This window comes from Trichomonas vaginalis, chromosome I, assembly GCF_026262505.1.
Source record: "Trichomonas vaginalis G3 chromosome I, whole genome shotgun sequence".
Lineage (NCBI taxonomy): Eukaryota > Parabasalia > Trichomonadida > Trichomonadidae > Trichomonas > Trichomonas vaginalis.
In genome coordinates this window covers 5,571,581-5,588,904 of record NC_067203.1, presented here as the reverse complement: position 1 = coordinate 5,588,904, position 17,324 = coordinate 5,571,581, and the positions used below count along the sequence as shown (strand labels likewise).

General features: G+C 30.5%; 9 protein-coding genes and 1 non-coding gene across 10 annotated transcripts, besides 1 other annotated feature; 6 read left to right on the top strand and 4 right to left on the bottom strand.

The window, feature by feature from the left end:
- Positions 1-1,450: 1,450 nt before the first annotated feature.
- TVAGG3_0935150 (C2 domain (calcium/lipid-binding domain, CaLB) family) lies at positions 1,451-2,366 on the top strand (the record flags this gene model as incomplete). The annotated part of the gene is made up of 1 exon (XM_001329728.2): positions 1,643-2,146. One exon carries the CDS (start codon positions 1,643-1,645, stop codon positions 2,144-2,146), a length of 504 nt encoding a protein of 167 aa, XP_001329763.1.
- A 324-nt stretch (positions 2,367-2,690) lies between these two features.
- TVAGG3_0935140 (uncharacterized protein) lies at positions 2,691-3,050 on the bottom strand (the record flags this gene model as incomplete). Its single annotated transcript, XM_001329729.1, has 1 exon — positions 2,691-3,050. One exon carries the CDS (start codon positions 3,048-3,050, stop codon positions 2,691-2,693), a length of 360 nt encoding a protein of 119 aa, XP_001329764.1.
- A 125-nt stretch (positions 3,051-3,175) lies between these two features.
- TVAGG3_0935130 (nuclear export signal receptor protein) lies at positions 3,176-6,256 on the top strand (the record flags this gene model as incomplete). Its single annotated transcript, XM_001329730.1, has 1 exon — positions 3,176-6,256. The coding sequence occupies one exon, from the start codon at positions 3,176-3,178 to the stop codon at positions 6,254-6,256; it is 3,081 nt and encodes a 1,026-aa protein (XP_001329765.1).
- A 462-nt stretch (positions 6,257-6,718) lies between these two features.
- TVAGG3_0935120 (intraciliary anterograde transport) lies at positions 6,719-8,044 on the bottom strand (the record flags this gene model as incomplete). The annotated part of the gene is made up of 1 exon (XM_001329731.2): positions 6,836-8,029. The coding sequence occupies one exon, from the start codon at positions 8,027-8,029 to the stop codon at positions 6,836-6,838; it is 1,194 nt and encodes a 397-aa protein (XP_001329766.1).
- Positions 8,045-8,300: 256 nt separating this feature from the next.
- Positions 8,301-9,910: a mobile genetic element.
- A 176-nt stretch (positions 9,911-10,086) lies between these two features.
- Positions 10,087-10,158, top strand: TVAGG3_0935100. The gene has a single exon. It is a non-coding gene; the product is annotated as a tRNA-Val (tRNA).
- An 860-nt stretch (positions 10,159-11,018) lies between these two features.
- Positions 11,019-11,258, bottom strand: TVAGG3_0935090 (proteasome regulatory particle assembly; the record flags this gene model as incomplete). The annotated part of the gene is made up of 1 exon (XM_001329733.1): positions 11,019-11,258. The coding sequence occupies one exon, from the start codon at positions 11,256-11,258 to the stop codon at positions 11,019-11,021; it is 240 nt and encodes a 79-aa protein (XP_001329768.1).
- Positions 11,259-11,452: 194 nt separating this feature from the next.
- Positions 11,453-12,829, bottom strand: TVAGG3_0935080 (spectrin binding; the record flags this gene model as incomplete). Its single annotated transcript, XM_001329734.1, has 1 exon — positions 11,453-12,829. One exon carries the CDS (start codon positions 12,827-12,829, stop codon positions 11,453-11,455), a length of 1,377 nt encoding a protein of 458 aa, XP_001329769.1.
- A 335-nt stretch (positions 12,830-13,164) lies between these two features.
- On the top strand, positions 13,165-13,536 carry TVAGG3_0935070 (bromodomain family; the record flags this gene model as incomplete). Its single annotated transcript, XM_001329735.1, has 1 exon — positions 13,165-13,536. One exon carries the CDS (start codon positions 13,165-13,167, stop codon positions 13,534-13,536), a length of 372 nt encoding a protein of 123 aa, XP_001329770.1.
- A 145-nt stretch (positions 13,537-13,681) lies between these two features.
- Positions 13,682-14,698, top strand: TVAGG3_0935060 (protein serine/threonine kinase protein; the record flags this gene model as incomplete). Its single annotated transcript, XM_001329736.1, has 1 exon — positions 13,682-14,698. The coding sequence occupies one exon, from the start codon at positions 13,682-13,684 to the stop codon at positions 14,696-14,698; it is 1,017 nt and encodes a 338-aa protein (XP_001329771.1).
- A 516-nt stretch (positions 14,699-15,214) lies between these two features.
- On the top strand, positions 15,215-17,204 carry TVAGG3_0935050 (guanyl-nucleotide exchange factor protein; the record flags this gene model as incomplete). Its single annotated transcript, XM_001329737.1, has 1 exon — positions 15,215-17,029. One exon carries the CDS (start codon positions 15,215-15,217, stop codon positions 17,027-17,029), a length of 1,815 nt encoding a protein of 604 aa, XP_001329772.1.
- Positions 17,205-17,324: the final 120 nt, after the last annotated feature.

The following is a 17,324-nucleotide window of genomic DNA, read 5'->3' as shown; positions in this document are numbered from 1 at the left end:
TTACTGGTTACAAAGTTTTTCTACAATAATCGTCACTTTTGAGGTTATCTTAAGATCGAAGAGGATAAATAGTACAAAAATGCGTTTGCAATTAAATATTAAAATTTTCTGCACGTTATTTACTCACAAAAAATTCACAGCATTTTTTTAGCAAAGCAACAGCTTCAAAATATTACAGTTCCTTCTTAGCTGATAAAGCTATACTATGCATTGGTATAGTATAAGTAATATTTTTGTCTATTCAATATGCTTCTAAAATTGTTCAAAATTAATTTTCAAAATTTAAAAACATGATTACCATAGCTCTTTTGAGTATATTCTGATGAGGCTTCATGTAAAATGGTGGCCCATATTAATAGCATTTTTGAATAATTGTATTTTGCTCAAATATAAATCGCAAACTCTAAAGGATGTATAGCTGCAAGCATAAATCTGCTGCATACTTATGTGTTTTATACTTTGTAATATTTTGATCCTTTGTTTACTGTTGATTATATGTTTTTTCAATGAAAACTTTGATATTTTAATATTGTGTTTGAAAATCCAATATGAAATTTGATATATTATATTAATACATATAATGTATTTTATCAGGTTATAAAAATTAGAAATAATGAAAAGATATCAAAAATATATTTGTAAAATTAGTAATATTAAATTTTTTACATTATATTAGTTTTCTGGTTGAATAATACAGCTTTTTCCCAGTTTTAGTTCAGCTCAATTCCAACTTTTTTCCTTCAAAAAATTCATTCAACCAAAAAATATTGAGAAAAGAATATAAGATTTGTTAATCATTTTATTGTTAACATATTTCTAGACGTTAGAATTTGATTCACAACAATGCTTGGAAACAGACTATTTGCATCGACCTATGATCTTCATCCATTGGCTTCGATTCTTATATTTATCTAAATTACAATATGCTTAAAACGCTAATTAAAAGATTACTAATACCATTGTATAAAAGCTGGTAATCATATCATTCTACTATTTTCCATTCCGAGGCATATATTTTGTTAATTTGAGTTGTTTTTTATATAATGTGTGAAACTGAATCACATTATGCTGACAATATGAATATATTATGCAAATGTATGATACGAAATAAAACAATTTGCTGATATCCGTTTGGTCACAATAAATTGGATGAAAAACAACCGTAGAAGTCGTCGAATCCCTGATTATTACATACAAATAATGATAATAAATGATTACTATCAAATAAAGGTCACAGCGTAATTAAATTTTATCGATAAAAACGTGAGTTTATTTTGATTTTATCAATCCGATAACAAAACTGTAAGGCCTAGATCCCAGGTAGACATTAATGGATATTTTATTAATTATTTTTTGATCTCTTCTAGGTGATGTTTCATTAATCGAGAACTCTCAAATTCTAATCAAAATCAAATAAAACGATGACCAAATTCGCTCTCAAAACTATTTTTGTGGGTGTCTCATTTAATAGAATCATTTATATGCTCCATAATCTATATTAATATCAAAGAATCGATGAAAATTAATGATTTGGTTCATACTCAATCAATGACCTAAATTTGTCTCAATTCTATTTTAAATACTTTCTCAATTTTTGAGAAAATAAAAGTCATCATTATTCCAAAAGCATTCCAAGAAGATAATGCGTAGTTCATTCGGATTTGCCAATAACAACGAGTACTTACCACTCATGAACGGAAACAAGGCCTACATTCGTATTGATTCAGTTAATGCTGGTGGATTCCCAGTTAACAACAAAACAGCTTTAATTGCATGCGTTGGCCCACGTTCAACTTTCATGAGACATCAAGCAGAGTTCACACCAAAGACTAATCCATCCAATACATGGGAGTTTAACTACACCAATTCATCAAGAGCATCTTTTGTTTTCTGTCTTTTCAAGAAGCATTTGTTCGGTGGAGATGAAGAGATTGGTGAGATCGAACTCCGCCTTTCAGCCTTCGAACTAAATACAGTTGTCAGCAACAAGTTCACTCTTAAGAGTCCAAATCCACGTATTGCTCCAGCTACAGCTGTTATCAGTGTTCATCTTTGCGAAGATGGAAGCTTCCCATTCTGTGCTCCTCTTGACGGAAAAGTTCTTTCCAACCCAGAAATCGAACACGCAAAGACATACTTCAAGTAAGATATTTAATATTTTTTGTTTGCAATCTATCTTAAATTCTTAAACTATCTTACATTATCATGTTACTTTTAAAATAACATCATTTTTTCCCTATTCACACATATTGATTCGTATCAACAAGATGTATACAAGCAAATATTATGAGAAATCTGATGTTCTCTTGATACTTATTTAATTTATATTATTTTTCCACATCTCAAATACATAAAATAGTTTATTGCATTGATATTCTGCCTTTTGTAGAAGGAATTCTCATAAGATTTAACCTATCTTTTATTAGAAACAATCAATTTTTAAACTAAAGTAGACTATCAAATTATATGGATTGAAAGATCAAAGAATTACTAAGAACAGAATCATTTTATATAATTTATCGTATCTTATGATTATATTTTGAAATTCAAATTTTTGGCTTTTAATAAAATCCGGCCATTAAGTAAATCATATTAACCAATTATGTGCATATGAAATTTTGGTTGATAAGTTAAAGATATAAAACTAATTACAATTTTAATAATATTATAAGACAAAAAAATGACAGTAATTACTTAAAGAAACTGAGTACAAATACAAAACAAGTCATTGTTAAGAAGAATTTTGCAACTGCTTCCATCGGTATTTTGAGCGGCGAACTTGGTACTAAAAGGGTATATGAAAACGATAAACCTGTTTCACTGGCGAATATAGCTCCAATTTTCCAAAGCGTTTTTCTGGTTCTTACTTCTCTAAAGGCGATATATGAGATAATTGCTGCGCATAAGAAACTTAAAGCAACAAGAAGATTGAGGAGAGTTTTTCTACCAGGATATTTGAAGTCTAAAACATCATCCCACTCTTCTGTTTCGACATCATCTATTCCATCCATTGGAAGAGTCATAGATTTTTGACGCTTTGTCAAATACATTGTCAAAAATGATCTAATTGTGACATTTTTTTTTGAGTTTTAAATTATCTAATTGTTGATGAACGTATGAATTAAAAGCGCATGTTTTAAATAGGAAATTAATCATTTCCTCTAAATTCAATTTGATGGATGATATTTCTCAATCAGGGGTAGCTTTTAACATTGATACATTCGAAGCAATCGTTAATATAATGCGTCAACAAGATTCATCCGACAAATTAGAAGAAGAAAGGAACAGAGTTGCAGAAATTTTGAATCAATTTATTAAACGCGAAGACATTTTTTCATTTTCAATAGAAGCACTTCAATCAAATATGTCTGCATATTCAAAATATTACATTGTTCAAGGAATCCGCAACTCAATAAAAAAATTTTGGGAAATTCAATCCGAAGAATTTCGCGAAGAGTTCAAATCATTTTTCTTCCAATACATAATATCCATAGTTCAATCTAATTCTGCCCATTACCTCATTGAAATCTGCAACAGCGCCTTAATTGATATTTTCTTTTTTGATTTTCCCGATAAATGGCCAGATATTCTTCAAGATTTGGTAAATTCATCCGAAGTATCTTTACAAAATTGCATTAATGTCTTCAAAATACTCACTTCTATGTGCGAATTTATAAATGAAACAGAGTCTAACTACATAACTGTTAAAAGGAGCATTGAAGTCAAGACAGCATTCAAAGAATACACGGAAAACATAATCAATTTCGTCATCAAAGCAGTAGTTTCTTCTGAAAATGACGAACAAATCAAATCTGGACTGATATCATTACGCCAATTAATAGGATTCTTAAATAACGAGCAATACTTACGTGTTGACATATTGAATCCTATATATTCTATATTAGCAAGGACAGATAAACATGGAATTGAAATTATTGAAATTTTATCTGATTATATTTCACTTTTACATGATGTAGAAGGGTCAGAAGAATTGCAGAATACGACATTTAATGTCACAATTCAGGTATTTAACTATCTTGCCGGTGAAGATTTTTCAAAAGCTCCAGAATTGCTTGAAAATGAAGAATTCCAATATACTTTTATTACAGATCTAACAGATATCATATCTCAATTAATGGAATATGTAAATACTCAAGAATTCTTCCAACTTTTGAGATGGGTTTATATAATGACAGAAAATGCACCAGAAAGAATTGCAAATGAGATAATTACATTCTGGTCGAAGTTTTTACGCCAATTGGCAATCGCTTATATCGATGATCCTCAAATTAATGAGACTATTGAACAATTTTATCATTCTTTGAGACAAGAACTCATTTACCTTGTCCCACAACCTTTAACAAGTTCAAAATACCTCGACGATGACGAAAGAGAGAAGAATACAATGATTTCAATGGGATTAATCACAGTTGACTTTTTTCCGCCTCGCGAATGCATTACATTGCTAACAAATAAAAATCCAGATGATATGATATCAATTATTCTGGACAATTTCAAAAATTTGGACTTAGAAAAATTAGATCTCAAAAAATTCACAGGTTTATTGTTTTCTTCAGGGCTCGTAGCAATATCATTGGATCCAGATTACTTAGATACTTATTTAAAGGAGCTATTCCAGATTTTGTTCGGATTATCTGAACAATTTTCAGATCTCCAAATGAAATACTTGATTGCGAAAACCATATGCTTTGTTACATGGTCAATGAACAGATACTTAGATATTCCCACTAATTATGCAATCACAAGAGCATTAATTCTGAAAATTTTGGATTTCATGGTCGAAGATGATTTCGAAATGCAATTCTACGCAATACATGCTATGAAACAATTAGGAATCAAATCAAGAAACACTCTCACAAAATCTCCTTCAGAAGATGAAAAATCTTTACTTCAAATTTTTTGTGAGAAAACCGATGAAATTTCTGAAAAACTTTACATTGAAAATTTACCAGAACTTTATGATTGCTTAGGATTATGGATACCGCGTAATCCTCCGGAAAACGAAGTTTTTACTGCTTCTTGGGTTTGGGATCATTTAGCTGAAAGAATTTTGAATTTTATTTCCAATTCTCCCTTGAATAATGAGCAAGAACTGCAACTTTTGGTAGCACAAGTCAAAGCTATGGCGAATATCGCAAACTTTTGTAAGATTCCTTGTTCAGATATGATGAAAGAATTTTTTGAGGCATTATGTCAACTTTACTTGACATTTTCTAATAAACTTGTTGAGTCTGGTATCTTTGATGATGATAATTTGAACCAGTTTGGCCTCTTAATCGCTTTAATTAAGTCATCAATAATGAAATTGTTTGATAGAACAATTTCGAACAATCCAGCAAAGAATGAGATATGCAGTAATGTTATTATTCCTATTACATTTAATCAAATCGTTATTGATTATGTAAATTTGCCTCCAATTGGAAGAACTCCAGAAGTATTCAACTTAATGAATAGTATATGCAGAAAACACCAACAGAATTTCGTTGAAAACCTTCAACTTGTGCTTACAAACCTATATCTACCAACAGTTCAAATGTTTGGAGATAATTTTGATTCTTTCTTGAATGTGAGGTTTTCATTTTACGCGTTTCTGTCTAATATGTGTACTATTAACCAGATTTTATCTAAATTAGGCGAAGAAGGCTCAGATGAAGTATTAAATTGCCTTGAAAACGGAGCAACAAATCCATATGAGCGAATTTCAAATAATGCACTTATAGGAATTATTAATTTATTCAATGAAGCATACAAAAGTATGAAATATGATGAAATTTCACTTAAATTCATTGAAAAACATCTTTTAGATGAAATTTGCTTTATGTTCAATATGTTAATTGATCCAACTTACAAATGTACATTTGATCGCCAAATTTCAGCCATTTCTAACCTTTGTTCTAGAGAATACGCACAAGCTCGCGCAGAAGAGATCTTTTATAGAGTTTGTAGTCTGTTCCCTAACAGACCAAGCCAGGAAATAGGCGAGATCCTTCATAATGCTTTTACTTCGTTTAATACTTTAATTGATTTGAGGAATTCAGTTAAATCCTTCGTTATCTCTGTAACTCAAATCTCTCCATTGGATCCAGACTTGAACAAGCAAGAAGCCAAAGAACAAGCAGCTAAACTTGCAGAACAATTTAAAGATGTGACAGGATATGTATATAATCAAGCTGAGGAATCAAGCAATAGAAATCACCTTGATATTGCTCAAAATGTTTCTTCTATTACTATCTAAAACTTTATTTGTATTCTTTTTCAATTTATCATTTATTTTTGAACTTCATGTATTAGCCAAACATCATGAGAAGCAGTGTACTTTACAAAAGGTATTCATTATAGAAATCGTCTTATTTAAGTATTTATAATTCCATTTCCTGCGTAATATAGATGAGATAAACTTTTCCCCCTTTGATTGGTACATTTAGCCAAATCATATATTTCTGTTTGATGCATCGACCAACTCATAGAGGATTTCAATAAAATTAATTAAATATCTGTTATTCTTGACTATAAGGTTTCTGTATGTCAAAATATTTATTAAAGTCATTAAAAATGTATGGTATTATTTGAGATATAAAAGAGAGATTAGCAGAATATGAAGAATTCATGATTTGGATATTTTCTATAGTATCATTACAACATACATCCATATGTAGAATTGTGTGGATCTATTTTCTCATATTTTGTTAGAAAATTTGAAAATTGATAAATATTATGACCTATTTTTTTATTAGCTTCTAAATTATATTTTAAAAATCTAAGAAATTCATTTAATATTGTGCATTTTTACAAATTTCCAATGAATAATTTGATTTTAATCTTGAGCTTGTCTCTTACATCTAACAACGTACTTAAATACATATTCTAAGACGTCCTTTGCAGAATAGTTCTGTGGAAATTTCTGTCCGACGTTTAATATCTTTGCAGCCTGCATAATGAACTTTTCGATGTTCTTTGGTGGCGTCTTTTGTGCAAGCATAGCAAGTCTTGCTGTTTTAGACGCGAATATTTCGTTTAAGTCGAAAAGTTCGAGGACAGGTGGCTCTGGCTCTTTCATCTGTGGAGGGAAAACAGCTGGTGTACGAGGAGGTAATGCAACATCGAAAACTGGTGTAACAATGTCCAATTGTTCGTTCTTAACTCCTAATGTATTAGCAAGATTTGCAATATCAGCAACAAATCTCATATCCATGCTAAATTTAGCCTTATCGAAGTTATCAATAAGATTAGGCTTCAATTTCTCTGATTCTTGTATGCAAGGCCTAAGGCGTTCAGACATACTAATTGTATCAGGAGTAAACCATCTTTCTGTAACTTCTGGGTTGTCGGCATCAATCTTGTTGAGTTGTGTGCTTCTGACGAGGATAAGTTGTATTAAGAAATTAAATAATTGCTCGTTTTGTTCTTTACGGAACCATTCGTCGCCAAACATAAGTGGAGAGCCGATAACTGTAAGAGTACCTTTTTCTACGGATGTGAATGAAATTACTGGGCAGTTTAATGGATAAGCTGATAAACCGGAAGAAATGATTGGAACAGATGGACGATTTACCTCAAGAATGCAACCATTTGGAAAAGCAAATGAGGCTTTGTCATCCTTAATGAATTCTGTAATTGCATGGTTGAGAATACCGTGTTGAATACTGACTTGATGAGGATCAATGTAGTTAATGTATACTGGAGAAATAACAGGTTCAGTAACTTTAACACCGTATTGGCTGATAAAAGCGTTGAATCCTGATGGGAAGTTCTCAGCACCAGCAATGATTACGTTTCCACCGTTTTTGAGGAAAGACTGAAGGACAGATGCTTCATCCTTATTGAGGTCGTTGCGAGGACCCATAAACCAAATGCTGTTAACTCCTTTAAGAAGATCATTTGTGATAGGATCTTTTGAAGAGCGAACTTCTGATATTTGAGATAGTGAATTGCAAAATATACCTAGGCGCTTTTCTCGTCTAAGGTACTCGCGATGGCCTGCATCAATTATTGAAACGTATGTAGACATCTATATTTTAACGTTATAAATTAATTCAATGATTTACATGACAAAATATTTTATGATTTTTTGACATTTGTCAAAAATAATCATGCTTGTTCATAGATGATTATGATAATTATGGGCATTTGGAACAAATACAATTATGAATAGATCTAAGATAGCAAACGTAAAAGGAAAAGAAGGATAATTACTTTAAAAAATTAAAAAATTATATCACAAAATACTATTTTAATGAATATTTACATTCAAACTCCATCAGACTGTGTTTTTTCTTGTATTAATAGGATATGATTTCTCAAAGATACATTCACTAGGCGATAACAGTAAAATGGGATGAAAATAGGATAAATAGCATCCCTATATAGTGCCTAACAATATTTATACGGGCCAAAAAAATTTGGCTAGAGATTTGGCGAGTTATAAAACTTAGAAAATTGAGAGGGGTTTTTATTTTTGAATTTTTTTTGGAAAGTTAAAATTGCGATTAAAAATCGATTTCCAGGAGAACTAAGCATCTCATCATATATTTAAATCGATAAAAATATTAAATAATAGTTGAGTAGTATAACAACGTGAAATTATGGCTGAATCTACAGAAAAAATGAACATATTTGACATTTTTGAAAATTCATACGTTAGATGGTGACAGACTCATAAACTATACTTTAGCTAAGATTGATATATGGTTTCAACAACACATGGTTAAAATCGTAAAAATATTTTAGATTTCAAAAAGATATATATGGTAATATAATGGAACAAAGTCAACAAATAGCATGTTAAATATGTTATAATTAACTTTTTATTAGATCCAATAGTAGATATCGAATGGTTTCCAGCTTTATGGTTAAATATTTTCTTTTCGAGCTTCTCTTTAACTGTTGTATTAAGGTTGTAAATTTTTGATGCTAGAAACTATGGAATCTTCTTTGCTGCTGCATTTTTCTTGAGAGTTCTTGCAATTTCGAACAGATCTGCGCATTGTATGAAATGGAGGCTTTAAAATATCTTGAAAACAGAATAGGACTGCTTTTCCAAAGGAATGCTTACTTGTAAATCAGAGAGTTTCAAAATTGAGAGCAAGATTATCATCATAACTTTCGATTTTGCTGCGAAAAAGGAAGACAAGTAATTAACAAATCATTTACTGTTGTTCATCAAAAGAAGAAAACTTTGATAACAACTAATGATGATAAAATCAAGCTATCTTTTAATATTTTAAATTGATAAGACATTCAAAATATTTGAATGGTTTAAAATATTTCTTTTAATTTCTATAAGATATTATCATGATTATATAATAAAATTTAAATTTTTATTCAAAAAGGCAATATTTCAAACTTTTAATTTCAAAAATCTTAATTCTGCAATAAGTGTATTTAATTGTAGCAAATTTAATGATCCTTCGTCATGCTTAGCAATTTGGAACTCATAAATTAATGATTTCTTCAAGTAAAATTCTGCATTATTTCAAAAGTCAATAATTCTCTAGTAACTTTTCTTCAAACCCTAACCATTATATTATATGTATAATGGAGAATAATTGCAAAGAAAGATAGCCGAATTTACTGGGTAGTTCTTGTGATGCGAAATAATTGCAAATTAACACCTAGTTTTAACAGCATCAATCTCTTTTTGCTCTCATCTAAATGCATTCGCACACTTTAATTTTGAAATATAAGAGTTTTGGAAATTATCAAATTTATCTGCTCAAATACTATAGATCTTCATAAGTGTTAATAGAATCATTAGCCTTACATATAGTGTTTAATATAATGATGCACATTATACTGGGATTCATTCCTTATTCATCTAGTTATTATAAGATTTACAACCCCATGAAAATTTAAAATTTTGTCAAAAATAGTGAATGTACCTTTGATTTCTCCTTTTTCAAGTGTTGCGTTGAAATCTGAAAAAGAAAACCCTATTATTTTCTTGTGGTTACTTGATTTTTAAGATAGATATTCTGTAAAATGAATTCCAAACTTTCTTTCTAGTTTAAATTGATAAAAAAATTCAATTTATCAGTATGGAATTAAATAATTGTTAGCATTTGTAAAGTCCCAGTAGTATATTGGTTAGAATAGATCCTTGACACGGATCAGAGGCCAGTTCGATTCTGGCCTGGGACATTTTTTAGTCTTATTATATTTGTCACGTTTTGTAGAAATTTCAAAATTTTGCGAAATAACGTATTTTTTTGCTGGTATACTTTTTTTGTTAAGTTAAAATGCCAATTTTGGTAGAAACACTTCATTCCATTTTTTTCTTTATTAGCCCCAACTGAGATAAGATATTGAACAATTTCAAGATGACCATTTCTTGAGGCCCAAATGAGAGGAGTAGATCCAAAATTATCCTTTGCTTCTTTATTTGCTCCAACTGAGATAAGATATTTAACAACTTCAAGATAACCATTAAATGTTGCCTCAATGAGTGGAGTAGATCCATCATTACTCTTTGCTTCTTTATTTGCTCCAACTGAGATAAGATATTGAACAACTTCAAGATGGTCATTTTCTGATGCCCAGTATAGAGCCGTACCACCAAATTTGCTCTTGATTTCTTTGTCACAGCCACATTCAATGAGAGATTTAACAAGTCTCAGATTTCCTTGTAAAGATGCATAATGAAGTACATTTGTTCCAGAATAAAAATAATATTGTTTTTTCCAAAGTTTTTCTTCACATGCTTTTAGCATCATTTTTTTACAGCTCAAATATCGATCAATTAAGGGAACCCTGTTAAGAACATTTTCTCAGAAAAATTGAGAGGAAAATTCTAATAATCGTAATCAGCCAAAACCAAAAATGTACTTTTACTCCATATATATTTAAGATTTTTCTACCCGAATGAACATTTAACACTTCTATAAAGTACTTAATAAATGGACAAAATATTAAATAAATATTTCTCATATTGACAGATTTTGAATATTTTACTTTAAAATTTCAGAATTATATTATAGGGAAAAAAGCTGAGCACGATAGTTTCAAGAATAATTTTCCCCGTGCAATAAAAGAAAATCAGCAATTTCTCTTTTATAGTTCATATTTGCGATATAACGAGGTGTTTCACCATTACTATCTTTTTCATCGATATTTGCTCCTTGTGAAAGAAGGAGTTTCGCCAAATCTAATTTATCACAACTTGCAACATAATGAAGAGGTGTTTTTCCATTTTTATCTTTTTCATTAATATTTGCGCCATGTGAAAGGAGAAATTGAACCATTTCTATACCAGAATTATACACTGCATTATGAAGAGGCGTTCTTCCATTTTCATCTTTTTCATTGATATTTGCACCTTTTGAAAGAAGGAGTTTAGCTGCTTGGATACTTGCAAAATCAGCTGCCCTGTGAAGAGAAGTTTCTCCTTTTTTATTTTTTGCATTTATAGATGCACCATGTGAAAAAAGAAATTTAATCATTTTTTATCATCTTTACATGCTGCAAGATGAAGAAGTGTATCACCATTTCTGTTTTTTTCATTGACATTAGCTCTATATGAAAGAAGAATCTTAATAAGTTTTTTATTATTGTCTAACATTGCATCGTAAAGAGGCGTTCTTCCATTTTTATTTTTTTCATTGACATTTGCACCATGTGAAAGAAGCAGTTTAATTGCATCTATATTATTAAAATGCATTGCCTTATGAAGAGCGATTTCTCCATTTATATCTTTTTCATTTATATTTGCACCATGTGAAAGTAGAAACTTAATCATTTTATTATTGTTATAACTTGCTGCAAGATGCAGAGCAGTATCTCCGAATTTATCTTTTTCATTTATATTTGCACCATGCGAAAGAAGCAGCTCCATTAATGCTATATTATTTAAATGGACTGCAATATTAAGTACTGTATTTCCATACGAATCTTTTGAATTAATATTTGCACCAAGAAATAGGACGTTTTCGCAAAGAGATGGAATATCAAACAATGGTGAATAAATGAGGCAGCTGTTAACATCATTTGTGATATCTAAATAAACTAAAAAGGATTCAAGATTATTGTAAATTTCGCAGTATTCTAAATTGATCTCTATATTGTGTTCATTTCTTAAAAATGTAACAAAATCAATGTTGTGCGAAATAATTGCATATTTCATGCATTCTTTATCTGGTTTTTGATATTTCAAACATTCACTTATGATATCTGGATTTCCTCCTAAAAGTAAAAAATATAGACATGTTTGAGTTATTTCTGATTTAAAATTCGTTCTTAAGAACTTGAAACAATCAACTGCACCATAATAACAACATAATTCAAGTAATGAATATCCATTATCAGAAATTGAATATAATTTGCTTTTTAGCACTTGATTTTTATTAAACAATTCATTCTCAGTGAATGAAATGAATCTTTTTAAGTCATTAGATGCAATTGCGCCATAGATTGTATTTGCTGCATAATAATCTAGATCTGCAATAATCTCTTTATTGAAACAATCTGACATCTTTAATTTAACCTGATTGTCTTTGAATAACATGCATTTACAAGTTTCTGGAACAGTTTTGATATCTTTTACACGATAATCTTTGGATATGTGTTGCACAAGTCTCATGTAAGACTTGGCATATCTGTTGTTATACTGAATGATTATTAAAATATCTCTTATTATGTTTTCGATTGAATATTTCTTTGAATCAATTAAGTTTAATTTGATCATATTATAAATCTTCTTTAATTCATCTTCATTTTCCGTATTTAGCCGGTATAAATCATTATATAAATCGATATAATATTTAGATTTACTTCTTAACTCACTGTAATTATTTGAAAAATTGATTTGATTAGACATTCTAAAATTTTAAAAGTCATCTTATACTCTACACTTCATAAAATTTTCTTGATATTTATAAACACATCATAATTCACTTTATTCAAAGGAAAAAGATGTTGTAAAATGTAATGCGACATTTGGTTGGATCCATTCCATCTCCAGAATGTGTGATTGATCATGACTGAAAAATAAATATACATTTATTTATCAAAAAAGAATGTTTTACTTCAGAATCGTATGTAAATTTTTAGTTTCTGCCATTTTGTCAAAAATATGTCAAATGTCAAAAATTGATTCATTCTTCAATGAATCAATTTCAAAAGAAATGGTGCTTAGATTTATTATCAGAGCTAATGAAAAATAAGCTTTCATATCCATTTCATGATTATCTTGGTGCGGGCTTAACAATTATGCGCCCAACAAACGCAGATCGCGAGGCAGAAAACAGATGCAAGCTAACACTGAAGAAAATTAAAGAAAATTTAATTAAGGACAGATACAAAAAGATGCAAGACTTCGGAAATGATGTCAATGAAGTTTGGAAATACGTTTTCAATAATTTTAAGGATAACTCTATATTGTTTATATCCACAAAAATTCTTTCTGATTGGTTCAAGTCCAAATTCGATAACAGACCGAGGACAGAAACAGAAAAATGGATCAAAGATGCCCAACAATTACAAATAGATTTAGATAATCTAATTAAAAGCTTCGATAAGAAGTAACCATACCTATATTCATACAGTTGTAAAAATAAAATTGTTCTTTTACTTATATAAAGTGATTACTGAACCAGTAATAAATTTTTTTGACATTTGTAAATTATAAACATTATTATGGCAAAAATTTTTTTCATAATTTTTTTTTCTTATGTCACATCCAGAATCATCAAGCGAAGAAGTTACTAAAACTGTTAAAGAAAAAGAGAAAAAGAAAATACATCGTTCTTTATATGGTAATAGACACGTTCCTACAACTCTTCCGAGTTATAGTGATCTAAAATTTGGAAAATGCATAGGAGATGGTCATTTCTCGCATGTTTATCAAGGTTGGTATCGAAATCAACTTCCTTGTGCAATTAAAGTTTTAGAAAGAGGTGATAAACAATTAATAAATAACGAAATCTCACTATTGCAAGAACTTAATGGCGAACCAAATATTGTACAACTTTATGATGTTCATCGTGATGATGTTACAGTACTTGTTTTTGAATTAATACATTCATATCCATTAGATGATTTATTTGCGTACATCACTGTTGACGAGATCAGAAAACTAGTGTATGGACTGCTTGTAGCTTTGCAAGCTGCTCACAAACATGGTATAGTTCATCGAGATCTTAAAATAGCAAATATAATGGCTTCAAAAGATCTGTCTGTAGTCAAGTTAATTGACTGGGGATGTGGCGGTCGCGTTATCGAAGGTAAAATGCTTGTTAAAGCCGGCTCAAGACTTTGCAGATCGCCAGAAATGCTTCTAGAAGATCCAAATTACGGATTTGGATGCGATATTTGGGCTGTCGGTATTTTGATATTAGATATTTTGACAAATGGACGAATCCCTTGGAAAGCTAAGACTGGAAGTGAAATTTTGGTCCTTATTTCGCAATTTTTCGGAAAAAAGCAAATAGTAGATATCGTTGAACGAGCAAAGATTCCATATCCTAGGAAGCTAAATCCCAATGATTTACACGAAAATCCAACAAAAGATCTTTTATATTCTCTTGATCCAGCAAATTTCCAGCTCTACGATTCGAAACTTCTGGATTTGATGTTCAAGCTACTTACAATAGATCCTGAACTCCGCCCAACAGCTACAGAAGCTTTGGCCCATGATTTCTTTGACAAAATCAGAGAAACAACTCTTGTTTCCGAGATTTTTGAGTAATATATTTATAAATGTTTGTATTTGTGCGTTAAGTTTTTCTAATTTTTTTTCCCAAAATTATATTCCCAAAAACATCACATGATATACACTATTTATCTGGAAATTTTCTGGATTAATTGAATGTGTTTCTAAAGTTTAAAATATAAGATTGTATTTGTGGATTTCAACTATATATCGATTATATTTTCTCAAAAACATCACATGATATCCACAATTTATCTGGATTAAGAGAGTATTGATTCAGAAGTTTAAAGTAATAGATTGTATTTGGGGATTTTCTCCAAACTTCGATTTCTACATATACACACTGAATATAGTCATTAAATAGACTTTCATGACAAATTATTGGTTGGATAGATGCATGCACAACATTGCGCCAATACAAAATCAGATTAATTAACTAATATGTCAATGAAATCGGTAAAAATATGAAATAAAACTGTTACTGAGTTAATAGTCGTAATAATATCCAAAAATCGAGAATCAATTCTTATAAAATCTGTCACTTTTCCAGAAATGTCATCGTCTTCGTTTAAATCCAGTTCCTTTGATACTGGTGATGCTATTTCCAAAACATTCCCTTTTGGAAGTCCAAGCGGTGTATCACCTCTTTTAGATCAATCTAATGATGAAGAGAAAATTCAAAGAATTCCGCTTCCGATTTCACTGGAATACGATTCAATTAGAGAAAAGTATTTCAGTGATACAAAAGTCGATCGTTCGAAATGGGTTGCAAAACTTTTAAATGAACATCCAGAAATTAAAGAATTACGTGATAGAGTTTTACCTCTTGACAGAGCTATAGAATTCGGACGACTTTATCTCCCAGATGACAGGCTAATTGATCACACCGAACTACTTTCACTTGTTTCTCAGCATTTAAGAACACTTGGTTTAATGGAAACACAATCATCGCTATGCTCTGAATGGGATATGCTTTCCAATATACCAGATAATCTTGATCACTCTCAACTTATGATCATTCTTCAACGCGGAGTTTTAAACGCCGAAAAGTTCTGGAATCTGACAATGCCCGGCACTACTCCAATAGAAAAAGAGCAAAATGCAAAGAATACACTACAACCAGAAATTGCAAAGATTATTGGTTCAAATCCAACTCTTTATTACGGAAAACCTCTTCTTGAAGACAGGTACAACGATCAGCCAATGACAACTCCCAAATACACAGTATACTCTCTCAACCAGATCATTTGGATTTGCACAACTGACTCTCCAACACGTACTCCTGAATTTATTGACATCTTTTCTTATCCGTACGTCACAATTTGTGAACCATTAGTTGTATTTTCGAAATTACAAGAAAGATTCCAGATCGCTTTTTCAGAAAACGAACATGCTGTCGAAAATACATTTAATTTCTTCCTCCAATGGTACAGGAACTCCAAACCAATCATGGATTCCAGACTCATATCTACCATTAAGTCATTTGTTAATACCGAATTACGCAGCAAATACATTTCTCTCTCAGAAAAATTTTATGAACCATTACCACCTCCAGAACCAATAAACTACGACATTTCTCCTACACCAGATCTTGGAGAAAACCCGTTCTCCCTGTTTGTTGGCCCATTCTCCCTTCTCTGTCTTACTCCGAGAGAATTTGCGAGACAATACACTTTATATACACAAGAAAGGTTCTTAAAGATTGAGCCATGCGAATTTACATACATCCAAGACTGGAATCGTGCAACAGAAGTCTTTCCAAACATAAAATTCCTTCAAGATTCTTTTGATATTATTGCATCGAATGTTACTATGTGGCTTACGTATCCACCAAAAGGTTTCAGCTACATGGACATCCTTGTTTACTTCATAAGAGTCGCGAAAGAATGTTATGACATCCAATCATACAATTGTATGATGGCTTTGCTTCTTCCAACGACAACTCCGTTCCAGTTGGATGATTTGGCAAGAGCCATGCCTGATTCTAAGCTCAAGGACTTCTTGAATCTGAATTTGAATTCAATCAACGGCAGATTCGAGAAATTGTTGAATCTCTATAAGACAGCGTTGGCAACATCTGCACCAACAATGCCTTTCTTCATGATTTACAAGAATTTCTTCACTTCTGCTGCAAGTGGTATCAAAGATGGCATTAGAGAGTTCACAATCGAAGGAAAGGTTGAGTTTTTAAGCTTAAAGAAATATTACGCATGGGGAGAAGAACTCAGAGCTGCTCAAAAGAGAAGATTTAATTTCTTGCCAATTAGTCAAGCTCAGGAAGCATTTTCTAAGCTGAAGAATCAACCAAATGACTACAATAATGATGCTGACTTCAAGAGATTCGTACAATCTCTTTCAAATCAATAGAAATTATTTTAATTTTTTAGTATTTTTTATGTTTATATTGTTCTAAACAATTTTTGTAAATTTACATCGTATTACTTAATTGTTTATCAATGAAACTATCTGACAAAAATATTTTTTTCAAAATTTATCGAATTGACGTACGATTATATTAACATTGACATTATATAGAAACTTCTGTTGATATCAGAGGTTAATTTAGAAGAATATCTCTTTGATTCATCGATCATTATATTATTTCTATGAAACAATGATTAGTATTAAAAATATTAAGATCGACGCATCTAAATAATAGAAA